Raw genomic sequence first — 12782 nt, 5'->3', positions numbered from 1 at the left:
CCCCCTCCCCCTCCATCCCCCATCCCATCCCACCCCACCCTGTTCAGGCCTCACTTCCGGTTTTCCTGTTTGGACAAGGCAGTTGCCACCATCCCTTTGATTAACACCCCCACCCTGTAAGAGAGTTGGGCAGAGCTGACCTTATCCTTCCCTGGCATACCTGCGCCCTTCCCCACTAGTGGCTCTGGTCCTGCCCAGGAAAATGTTCTGACTTATTAGGCCCCTCACGCCGTGTTCCCCTGGCCCATGCTGACCACCCCCTCCCCATGCCTTCCTTATTTTCTCTGATGGGGAGGGGTCTGCCCCTTCTCCATGAAACATTCGAAGACTCCATCTCTTGTGCCTCACTCTACCATGGCCTCTATCATGCTCCGGCCAGCCCTTGAGGCTGCCTCCCCACTTGGTGGCAGCTCTAGGACCCGGGGACCATGTCTAGTTCTTCTACCTATCTGGTGCCCAGCCTAGCACTTGGCATGGGGCTGGCACTCAATTAGAACACTTTGTCTAGAGAGTGATGGAGGGGCTGGTTTACGCCTTGTCCCCAGGTTTCCTCCAACCAGTCACAACAGTTGCCAAGCATATGGATTCTGTCCCTATCCCCCTGGCCCTCCAGAGGGGATCTGGCCGTGAGCTGAGGCACAGACTGGGGAGTGGCTAGACCCTGCCCATGGGGGCAGTAAGTGCTGGGGCAGAGAAGGGGGCTGGATTGCCCAGAGGAGGCAGGCCTGGGCTTAAGCAGGTGTGGAGTGGGGAGGGGGAAAATGGAGCCTGGCAGAGTGCACTATATGAGGAAAAGTGGGGGGCCGGGGAGGGCTGGGCAGAATTGTGGGAGGCTGGGCAGAATTGTGGGAGGCTGGGAATATGTCCCCGGGCCCCCAGCTCCTTTCCCAGTGGGCACTGTCAGGGGATAGTGGGCTTGGCAGTTACTGACACCAAGGGGCACGGGCCTTGTCTCCACCAAGGTCACAGGCCCCGTGGTGAGGCTCAGAGCCAGTTAATCAAGTCCAGTGAAGCGTGGTGCAGGCACGGCCATGGGCAAGGGGACACGGCAGGGCTGGGCCACCTGGACCCACAGTAGGGGCAGACAAGCCAACTGTGAAAGAGCAGGACCAGGCCACCCCCGTACCCCCCACGGTGCTCACCCTGGCACCCCCATCCCAGCTGAGAAAAGCCTCATGGCCCAGCTCACTCAGCCTCTCATGGAGGACAAAGACCCCTGCTTTGCTGGGGGCCGGTTTGGATCCCAGGGGTGGAGCCAGGCTATGAGCCCTGGCTTGGACTTATGGTCCAGTGCTTGGCTGATCACCTGTCACCACACCCTCATCGAGAAGGCATTAGGAGCCCTTTCAGAAGAATGGAGCAGGTAGGGGCTAAGAAAATGGGCCTTGACATCCAGCTGTCCTGGGCTCAAGCCCCATTTCCCCCACTCCCTTGTCACTCCAAGAGCCTCAGTTTCCTCATCTGAAAAATGGGCTAATGTCCAGTTGTGATTTAGAGCTTCAAGCCAAACAGGGGAACCCTGGGGTGGGGGCAGTAGAAGGGGCACCACAGAGTGGTGGGCAGTGGAAGGAGAAAAAGTCTGAGCCTCAAACCCAGCATCCAAGGTTAGGCCAGGCAGGAGGTGGTAGAAAGGGGCCAGCCAGGGCCGCAGCCTCCAGGGCCCATGGCCAGCCCACCTGGAGAGCAGGAAGGCCCAGAGCTGTCCTGCTGCAGGGCAGGGATTGCCTGTTGGTATCTTTTGGCACCAATGCTCCCTTTTTGGTTGTTCTCCCCCACCAGCCTCTAGTCCATTCCCCTCGGGCAGCCTGGCCCAGCTGTGGGGGTCTTAGGACAGCATTATGGGGCACTGTGTGGCTGAGCATCAAAACCCCTGGGGAGGGGGCCAGAGCAGGGGGCCCAGGGGAAAAACACCACCAGTGTGGCTGTCCTTCCCCCTGGAGCCCCTACCCATGGGACCATTAGGCGTGGTAGGTGGGGGAGAGGGGACGCTGAGAACCAGTCTCCCAGAATGCACCCTGAGGGCATGGGCAGGCCCATGACCAGATCCTCTGTGTGCACAAGTCCGAGCCCTGGGCTGGGCCGCACCTGCCCTTTCCCACCTGTGGCAGATAACACCACCTGGCCTGCACTTCTCTGCTCCACCTGGTGAAATCCTGCCTCCACCCCAGCCCCGCCTCCCTCCTCGGGGTTCCATGTTGCTGGGCACGTGACAGGGGCAGATTATTCTCTACTGTGCTTACTTTACTTACCAGATTATCTGTAGTGAACAATTTCACATTTTTTTCACCACATGAAAGATTCTGCTTGTAGGTATGGCTGGCATCTGTCTCTCTCCCAGCCCCACGGCGCCTTCCTACAGAACCAAAGCCTCTTTTCAAAGTTACAGTCCTTGGCAGAAACAGATGACCCAGTCAGCAAGGTAAGCATGGGCTTACTTGTGCTTACTCACCGATCTGTAGTGAATTGTTCACTGCAGATTACTAAGTCAGCACCAGTAAACCCACACCTACCTTGCTGACTGGGTCATCCGACCCTGGCGCGTGGGCATCATGGACCTGCTCCACCCTAGGCCCCTTGCCCAGGCAGGGCCACCCATGGTGGGATTTGGGGTGCTAGGCAGGCAGGGGTTGGCGTCTCCTTCCGACAGGGGCTTGCAGAGTGGCAGGTCAGCGCCCCCTCCCCTCCCCGCCCCTCCAAGGCATGCTGCCAACCCATTTGGCACCGTGCCGTTTTTGAGCTGGAGCCAGCTCATTTGCGGCCGATGTTAATTAAGAGAGAGAGGTGATGGGGGGAGGTGGGGGGCCATGGAGGGCAGCTTCTGACAGCCGCCAGGACTGCCCCATGGCCTGAAGGGGCCAAAGCTGGCCCCGGGCCAACCCAAGAGGCCCCATGTGCCCCGTGGGCTCAGGGGCAGTCTGTCTAGATGCCCAGCTCCTGCCTCCAGGAGTACCCCCCACACACACACGCGCGTGCGCATGCACGCCTGCCAGACCTGCTGGTGGGTGGGGTAAAGACTGCATCTGAGAGGGCCTGGCTTAGAGGGAGGCCCCAGCCCAGGGGGCAGTCTCTCCTCGACAGTCCCTTGGGCCATCAGCCTTGAGGACTGCCTGCTCTGGAGTCATGCAGACCCGACTCTAATCCTGCTACCTCCACTGCTCAACTCAACCTCTTGAACCTCGGTTTCCTCATCTGTAAAATGGGACAGGGCGCCTCCCTCATGGAGCTGTTTTGATAACAAATGAACTCATTTGTGTGAAGCCCTCAGTTGGCACCTGGCAAACAGCCCTTGCCAGCCAGCTGAAACGTGTGTTCCTGGGGCAAAAGCTGCATCCAGCACCTTCGGGAGCCAGGCCATCCGCGGTCTCATAAACCTCGTGCCCCCGGTGGCATCTCCCTGCTTTGCAGCAACTGGGCTCAGCCTCACCGCCTCCTGTGGGCTCCTTGCAGCCCCCCAGCCCCACTCTGGGAGCCCAGCCTCTCCATCTTAATTAGCTGCTTTTATTAATCTCTCAAGTAACGTGGCAACTTGCAGCTCTGGGTTTTCAGGCTGTGGAATTAATTATTCCCCAAGCGAAGAGCTGTCAGCTCTGGGAGACCAGCCACTCGGCATGGCCCTGACACCACTTGGCAGCGTCCACAGCTTCCGCACAACACCAAGGCCTAGAGCCCGGCAGCCCAGAAGTGGCCCCACTGGTTCAGGCTCTACTCTGGGTCCCCTGCCTTCTTCAGACAATAGGACCCGGGAAGGTGGGGTGGGTGACGAATCTGTGTGAGGAGCTGAAAGTCTGGCCTTGGAGCCAGAATTCCTGGGGACATGGGGCTGAGGCACTGCAGGCTCCCTGCCTGGGCAGCTCCTGGGTCTGGGGATGGGACGGCACCTGCCCTGTCTCACCTTCACCTCCCTCTGATTAGCACCAACAGTCAGTACAGGGGCAGCTGGGCCCCAGGCTGGGGAGGGTGCTGGGTGGGGTGAGTGAGGGGAGTGGAGGGGTGGGCATGGACTGTACCACCCCAACATTCCTGCAGACGGGTGGAGACTGCCAGCCTAGCTTTGCCCCCGTGTCAGTGCCCATGTGGAGGCAGGAGGGGGCAGCTGGCCAGGTGGAGTGAGATGGACAGGGCTGCTCAGGAAAGCGGCAGCCACTGCGGCCACCAGTCCAGCTCTGCCTGGTAGTGCCACTTCCTGTCTGGGGAGGGGATGGGGGTCAAGCCCCGCCCCCACAGCCCAAAGCAGAGGGTTCCTCTCCTTTGAGCTTCACACCAACACTGGGAGTCGGCCCTACTGTTCTTCCCATTTTATGCATGGGTACACTGAGGCACCGAGCAAGGTGTCCCAAGTCACCCATCTGTTGAACACGGCTCAATCTGGTTCCAGTTCCATGCTCTCGTCCCTGCACTGTGCTGCCTGGGGTGGGAGGACCCTTATACCCACACTGTGTTGCCCTCATCCAGGCACCTCCCAACCCTGGTTCAAGTTCTCATGCCCCTCCCTGCTCAGTCCCTGGGTGCTCGGTCCCTACACTCACCAGGGTTGCAGTGAAGCACTTTGCTTCCCAGTGGCTTCTAGTCTATGTCCAAGGTAGCCTGCAAGCCCCCAGAGTAGGGACCAGGGCTGCCCCGTCCTAGCCTCAGCTCTGCCCTAGGCACTCTGGGCAGAACGAAGAAGACAAGCATGGCCGCTGCCTCCTCTGGTCCCACGTGCAGCTGCTCTGGGCTGAGTAGGCAGAACCCTGGTGGCCACCCCCCAACTCCAGGCCGACTAGGAATAGCAGTGGAGAGGTACTCCAGCCCTTCCTTCATCTCCCACTGTCAGCCCCAGAGGCCCAGGGACCCTCTGCCCAGAGGCTGGAGGCCCAGGGACCAGGGCCTGTCACTCTGGGGCCAGCCCCCGCTCAGGCTGACACCCCTAGTCCCCTCCTGACTGACCTGCCTCTGTCTCTCTGTCTCTTGCAGCCAACAGTTCCCTGCTTGGAGGCGGCGGTGGTGAGTAGACGCTCTCTGCTGTCTGGGAGTGAGGGGTGGCTGTGGGGGTATGGTGGCCTCTCTCCTTCCACGCCTGCTTCCCTCCTACTGCCCTCTGGTCTCCCCGCAGCCTCCCTATCATCCTCCCAGCCCCCTCAGCATCCCCACCTCTGCCTCCCACTCTCACCCTTGCTCCATCCATCATCACTTTAGAAAAAGCCGGAGACCTGGACAGCAGGCCTGGCTCCCTCACGGGGGTGACCCAGGCAGGTTACCCACCCTTCTGGTCTCCTGCTCTATAACTAAGTTGGGGGTTGGGACTCCTGGGGGGTTTAAATGGGTCCAGCCCTGGGGCTGGGAGGCTGCAGGTGTGGTGGAAAAGTCCAGACTAGCTGTGCCCCTGCTGCCCATGTGACCTTTGAAGCCCTGGGTCCTCCTGGCCTCAGTTTCCCCGTCTGCAAGGTCAAAATCGTCACCTCTGTCCTGCTCAGCTCCCTCACAGGGTGGGAGAGCTCAGACATGGTAAACATTTGCCCGGGAGCAGCTGTTGCTGACGACCACCATGAAGCAGAGGTCCCTGCAGGGCCAGGCTGGCATGAGGTCAGAAGTCAGCTGGGCCTGGCCCCCCAGGATGCAGGCCAAGGTCAGCCGGTACCAAAGTGCAGAGGGGGGGTCTATGTCCAATGCCCGCCCTCCTCCCCTGGCCAGCCCTGCCTGGCTCAGGGCACCAGGCCCTCGCCACCCCCAGGCCTGGGCCCCCAGCTGGCCAAGCTGCCCGGTGTCTGCACAGCGGCAGGATGATTGGTGAGGCGGGGGCCAGAGGTTAATGCGCCGTCGGATAAATCCCTGGGGCCATGTTTACAGCAGCGGTGGTGGGGCCCAGGCCAGGTTTTAAAAGGGGGAAAAATAAAAGGGGCAGCAAAGGTCAGAAATAAATAAAAGAGCGGTGTTAAGAGCTGTCGGTGACCAGCCAGGATGTGGATGGGGGCTGTTTGTGGCTGGAGATGTTTTCCCTCCCCTCAGTCTCCTCCAGCCATCGCATGGAGGTCACCGCGACCTCACAGATGAGGAGGGGGCTGTGCTGGGACTGCGAACCTACAAACAGACCCTCCAGGACCCGTCTTCCTTGAAGCCCATCCTTTTAGGGGACTTGGAGGCCCTAGTGGACCTGACCCCTACTATGCTCTGTTTGCAGCCTCCCCTTTCCTCTGTCCATTCATCCATCAACCCATGACTGAGTACCCACTTCTAGGCCATTACATATGGGGTGATATGTGCTATGATGGGGGACGCAAGGAGCAACTCCCCAGACTTGAGCAGCAGGAAGAAGGCTCCTGGAAGGAGGTAGTCTCCACTGGGACTTAAGGAATGGGCAGTAGTGAGCCCGGTGAGGAGTGAGGGAAGGGTGTCCCAGGCAGAGGGAATGGCATGGGCGAAGGCCTGCAGTGAAGGAGAACGTGGGCGCGGGGAGGCTGAAAGCATTGAGTGGTCGGGGTGCAGCGAGGAGAAGGGGTGGCAGGAGATGAGCTGGAGGGCCAGGGGGAGCCTCCGAGACAGGCAAGGGGCTGGGCTTTTAGCGATTCAGGGCCGGAGGACAAAGGATCACCAAAAAGGGGTGGACCTTTTAAAACCCGAGTTAGGTCATTGCCCCTCTTCTGCTCAAGACTCCACTAGGGCTTCCACTTCACTCAGGGCCAAGACCGGAGTCTTCACCGTGGCCCACAAGGTCCCCAGCCACCTCCCAGACTCACCTCTACACCCCCCACCACACACACTCTCTGCTCCAGCCACACGCACCTCCATGTAGTTCCTGGAAAGTTCGGGCTCACTCCTGCCTCAGGGCCTTTGCATGGTCTCTTCCCTCTGCCTGGAATGCCCTTCCTCCAGACAGCCATGTGGCTACATTTTTCACCTCTTACAAGCCTTGGTTTTCGTGCCTCTCCCTCAGGCCTACCCTGATGCTGTTGAAATTGCAAGGCCCCCTCCGCCCACCCTGGCCTCCTTGTGCCCCCTCTCCTTCTAAAAAAAAAAAAAATAAGGCACCATGTAATTTGCTTGTCTGTTACATTCATTGTTTATCGTCTGTCTCTCTGAGGATGTAAGGGCAAGACTGTATCCCCAGTCCCTAGCACTGGGTCTGGCACATACAGTAGGTGCTCAATGAATATTTGTTGAATGAACAAATGAACTACAGGTAAAGGTGGGGACAGCCTTACCCTCCGGGAGCCACGGCAGCCACCAAGTTTTTCTGCAGGACAAGTGGCTTCATAGATGGCCCAGTTACCTCACTCTGGGAGATCAAAGGGCACCTGCTCTGGCCAGGCTGGGAGGATGATGCGTTGGGAGCAAGGAGAAGGCTAGAGCACCCCCCACCCATCCCAACCCCCACCTGACAGGGAGACCGATGGGGGAGCCGGGACCAGGGAGGAAGTGGGCCCGGAGTCCAGCCTTTTAACACGGCCAAGATTTATGAAGCCTCCGAGAGTGCTCACTGGGGCTGTCGCTCTGCTAATGTGATTGGAACAAGGTTGGGGGAGGGGACCACGCTGGGGACCACGCTGGATGGTGGGGGCTGGTGCTGCCTGGGGCTGGAATGGAGATAGCGCCCGGACCCCCCTGGATGTCCCCTGCACTCATGTCTGCCACTTCTGTCCCCCATTGTCTCCTGGCCCCTCCCAGCCTCAACCCCTCCAGAGCACGATCTACCCCAATGGAAGCCACCAGGTCCCATCCAACTGCCCAGGCAGACCCCAGTCTTCCCATGGGGCCCCTGAGGCCCCTCGCTCTTCTCCTGGCAGAGGTTCAGGCCTCTACTCCCCTACCCATCCACCTATCAGTCACCACCCATCTATCCACTCATCTATCCACGCACCCACCCATCCATGTACTGACAAGCTTGGATCCCACTCAGCCTGCCCTGACCACTCTGTTTAAAAGTGCACCAGCCCAGGGCACTTACACAAAGATTTGTATTTGGTATTCAGTATTTGTTGCTGCCTCACCTGCTAGAATGGACTCTCCCTGAGAGCAGGGTTCTAGGGGATTCCGAGCTCAGTGGTAAATAGTAAGCATTCATGGCACCGATATGTTGTACCCTCTGGGGACCCAGCTCTAACAGCCCTGCCCTTGGGCTTACTGTCCAGGCTGGTGGGGGAGGCAGCAGGCAGCCCACACATGGGTTTGGGTGGCAGAGGAGGGGCTGGGGCAGCCTGCAGGGCTGTGTGCAGTGAGCCACTGCTTTTACATGAGCCACTGCTTTTACCACAAATGTGTGGCTCAGGGTGGAAGCTTGGGGGCCTTGGGGAAGCAGGGAAGGGAGTCTCCCTGGCACCCCCAACCTCAACCAAGAGACCCCCAGGGGACTGAAAGGACTTACCTGGGAGGGTCCAGGACTCCTGGGCCTGCCTTGCTCCACAGCTAGGCCCCATTAAGCCCTGAGGCCAAGCTAGAGGTGCTGGCCAGTGAGTCTCAGGGAAGCCTCCCCTTTCCTTCCCCAAGTTCTCTTCTGAGTGGGGCGCCTGTGCCAGGTGCTAGGACTCAGGACTCAGCTTTGCCTTCAAAGAGACCTGTTTGGTAGGAGGCTTCCCAGCAGAGGGGGCATTCGACTTGGGTCCTGAAGGCTGAATAGGAGTTTTCCAGGTACAGAAGGAGCAAGAGATCCACCAGGTCTAGTGTCTGCAGTGGGGAGGTGTGACCGGGCCAGGGCAGCCACCGAGCCTTCCTGCAGCCCGAAGGCCAGGGATGGCCAGGCCCACCCCTGCTTTCAGCCTTTTACTGGCTCAATAAAAAAATTTTTTTAAAAAAACACTCTCCTATTACGGCAATGAGTTTTTTTTTTTTTTTTATTGTATGGTAAGAAGAGAGGCGGGCCCTAAATCAGAATGGGAATCGACAGGGCCCTGACGTGCGTCTCTTCTGTTTATTAGGACTGAAATGTTTACTTGGCGATAAGGAGCCGGCTTTCTCGCGGAGATTTGTGCGCTCTTTTTCAATTACCCCTCGTCTTTCTCTGCCACTTTTGCACTAAAGGGATAATAAATGTATCGGAGCGTTTCAATTATTCATCTAAATCATGACTGCGCCTGCCACGGCCAGGCTTCAGTGACAGATTAATTCAGGGCCGCCTTCCTCCGCCCGCGTGGCTGCCATCTCCACGCCCGCCTGGGCAGCTTCCACCAGGACCCGCTCCAGGGGTGGGTGGAATGGGTCAGGCTGGACCCTGGCAGGCAGGCAGGGCAGGACGGCACCCTCCTCCCCAGCACACGCACACTCACTACCAAGTACACCCCACGCCAGCACCCTGCCTGGGCCCTTCTGGAGGTCAGTGATCCCCCCAGGCCTACCCTCACCTTCATGTCTGTGAGGGTGCAGCCACCATACTTTCTGCCCATTTGGCTTCTGCACGTCTCCTGCTTCCTACACCTGCATTGCGAGTCCGTGTGCATCCCACACCACCCATGTGTCCCAGGCATCTCGCTCACACCCGAGAGAAGCCAGGGTGGCTGGACTCGAGTGAGGCCACAAACAGGTCCACAGTGGCACAGCTTCCCTCGAAACCCTCTCCTGGCACAGGGCCTTTGCACATCCTGCTCCTGTGCTGGAGGGCTGCTCTCTCCTCCCGCTACAACCTCCTGCCGTGTTAACACAGCTACCAGCCCAGCCTTGTGCTGCTCTGTTCTGCTAATCGGCAGCTGTTTGTGGAGGGCCTGCTGTGTGCATGGCACTGCTCAGTGCCTGGCACTGTCCTCAATGCTGGGGAACAGCAGACCCAGAGAGGACAGACGCTCAGTGTGTGACCTTAGGGGAGTAATCTGATTGGGGAGGCTGTTGGTATTTAAATAGCCACACAAAACGGAGTCTGCTTATCAAGGGGGAGTGTGCTTATCAAGGGGGCTGGCGTTCTGTCATCTCTGCTAATCAGACTCCCATTTGCATGATTAAGTTCCAACTGCCTCCCCCATCAGACTACCCCCGGGTGGCTGTCCACTGGTCTCTCCTCACCTCCTGGCAAAGAGTAGGTGCTTACCTGTGTGCCAGCTGACTGTGCCAAGTGCCTCACTGCCCCGTACCCCTTTATCACCAGCCCGGGCACCTCCCCCAGACCCCACTATGGTGTTCTCCACCATATGTGAGGAACCTGCCACGCGGGCAGCCGTTTGCCACCTGGGCCCCTCTCCTCTCCTCTCCTCACGCAGGCCCCCACGACCCCACGCTCTCTCCTGTTCTCTGTCTCCCTCCCCGTCTGTCTCTGTGGTCACTCATGCTCTTTCCGGATCTCTCTCTCTCTCCCTCTCTCCTAGTCTCACGTTCCTTGTTTCCTTCCCTCCCTCTCCGTGTCTCTCTCTCTCTCTCTCTCTCGCTCCTTCGCTCGCTGTCTTTCTCTCATTTCTCATTCTCTGTTGCTCTCTCTGTCTCTCATAGTCTTTCTCGCCCTCTTTTTTTCTCCTCTTCTCTCTGGCTCTCTCTCCGGCTCTGTCTCGCTCGCTCACTCTCCACTCTCCTCTGCTCACAGACCACCGCGGACCCGCGGGCCTCGTTCACTTTCGACTTGGCCCCTGCTCGGCAGTATCTCCCAGCGCACAGCACCACTAATCCTTGATTGCTTCCTGTGGCCCCCCAGGAAAGGCTTGGCCCTGGCTGCTCCGATTAGCTGTGGCCTGGCACAGCGGGCAGATAACATGGCCTCTGTGGCTTGTGGCTGGCCCGTGTGGTCTGTCCCCCCTCCCCAGGCTGGGCTGGACCCCAGGAGAAGCAGCCAGGCCACAGACTCCTCTGAGCGCCCACTGTGCGCCAGGCTCAGGCCGGTGGGAGTCTGGCAAAGTGTGGGGCAGTGATGCTTGGGAGACAGGCAGGGCATTCTGGGCAGAGGGAACAGCAAAGGGGCTCAGAAGACATCTCAGACCATATCCCACACCTGTTTACAACCCTCCGATGGCTGCTTCCCGCTGTGACTGAATAAATTCCAATTGCTTGTGGCTGTCCAGAGCCCTGATGGTGTAGTGGTTAAGAGCTATAGCTGCTAACCAAAAGGTTGACAGTTTGAATCCACCAACTGGTCCTTGGAAACCCCATAGGGCAGTTCTACTCTGTCCTGTAGGGTTGCTATGAGTCAGAATCGACTCGATGGCAATGCGTTTGGTTTTTGGGGGTTGTGGCTGCCTGTAGGGTGCGTCCCCTCCCTCCTACAGTCTCCCTGGACCACTTGTCCACCAGTGCTTCTTGGAACGCCTGCCACAGGGCCTTTGCCCTTCCTTGCTGAGCCCTCTGCCTGGAACTCTCCTTTCCCCATCTGCCCAAAGCCAGTTCTGTTCTTTCTCTTCACTTGGGGCTATGCTCAAGTGCCACCTCCTCCAAGATGCTTTCTCAGCACAGCCTCCCTCAGAACAGCGCCCCCTCCCTGTCTGCCCTCTGGTCGCCCTCAGGCTCTATTTTCTCCTCCCACGTGTACTGCCTGCCCCACAGTTACAGCCGTGTGTCTCCTCCCTGTCAACCTCCCAGTCGGGTGTCAACCTCCATGCACTGTCCTAGAATGCAGTGGCTCAGAGCCAGGGGAGAGGGCCGTGGGAGGCAAGAGACGATGTGGGTCAGAGGCTGGAGGGCCCCAGAGGGTCCTTGAGTGCTCTGTTTCGTGTTGAGGATTTTATTTCATGGACTTCTGGGAGCACGAGAGATTTTATGAGCTAAGGTGTGACATACCCTTCCCCAAGGAAATGCCCTGGCCTTCCTGCCACCCAGCCTGACCCCAGTAGATGATGACAGTGGTGCTAACAGCGCTCCCTTGGTGCCGCTCAGTGCTTTGCTGATTCTCTCCCTGCATTTTCTTTCAGGCCCACAGCCCTATGGGATGTGGGCTTAGCATCTCCACTTTGCAGATAAGGAAACTGAGGCACCAGGTCCCCGGAGCTAAACCGCTTCTCCCACCCCTCACCCACCTGGGTTCTTACCCAGGATGATGGGACTCTGGCGCCTCCCAGGGCCACCTCGTGGGCCATGCCCCACCCCCAGCGGGTAAGATGCCGCCAAGCCCCTGCCTGCAGCTGCCACAGGGATTTTTAATAACGGGAGTGATTTTTGCATGATGAATGAGGCACTGCCGTTGTGTACATAATGAAGCCCTAATGTTTTCAAATCCCCATTTAAGGAGCTGATCTCACCCTGTAATGAATTTCAGATCACATCGCTGCGCCACCATCCATCCGTCTTCTCCCCGGGGCACCCACCCACCTAGGCATTGCCAGTGTTGGGCCTGGCAAGGGTGGGCTCTGCGTCCCCAGTGGGCCAAGCCCAGCCTGGCACATGGTGGGGCCCTGTTTGGGTTTGTTGATTGAATGAGTGATGGGAGGGAGTGGGCAGAGGCAAAGGTGGTCCTGACAGCCAGGCATCACAGGGTATCTTGGTGTCCAAGGCCCAACCAAAGCCTGGGAGGCAAATCGAGGCCAGAGATAGAGAGTGGGGGGTGGGCCTGGAGAGATAAGGGTGCAGTCCCTGGGGTGGGTCATTTATCGGGGTTTATGGGAGGCGTCTGCTCTCTGCAGTTGGGGCCTGGGGGTGCAAACAGCTCAGGCATCTGCTCCAGTCCCAGCTGATACCTTCTAGGGGACTCAGCTTTCCCATGTGCCCAGGAGCCCTGCTTCTCAGAGGAAATCCAGGACCTGAAAGGTGACTGAGGCCTGGGTGGCTCAAGGTGTGGCTGGTGGGAGCTCTCCCCAGCTCCCAGGCCAGCAGGGCGAGGACCTCTTGTGCCCCTGCCAAGATGTCCAGGTTTGGAGTGGCCCCTAGGGCGAGACCCCTCCAGGCCCCATGCCGACGCACTACCTCCC

General features: G+C 58.9%; 1 protein-coding gene across 2 annotated transcripts in view; it reads left to right on the top strand.

The window, feature by feature from the left end:
• Window positions 1-12782, top strand: part of MACROD1 (mono-ADP ribosylhydrolase 1) — a 174836-nt gene that overhangs the window by 154577 nt on the left and 7477 nt on the right. For both annotated transcript variants that reach the window (XM_049892326.1, XM_049892327.1), the window contains exon 4: window positions 4954-4983. In XM_049892326.1, coding sequence (XP_049748283.1) covers window positions 4954-4983 — 30 coding nt within the window. The remainder of the gene's footprint in view (window positions 1-4953; window positions 4984-12782) is intronic.

The sequence above is a fragment of the Elephas maximus genome, chromosome 7 (assembly GCF_024166365.1).
Source record: "Elephas maximus indicus isolate mEleMax1 chromosome 7, mEleMax1 primary haplotype, whole genome shotgun sequence".
NCBI lineage: Eukaryota > Metazoa > Chordata > Mammalia > Proboscidea > Elephantidae > Elephas > Elephas maximus.
Note: the sequence above shows the minus strand (reverse complement) of the source record. Positions and strands in the feature narration are given on the sequence as shown.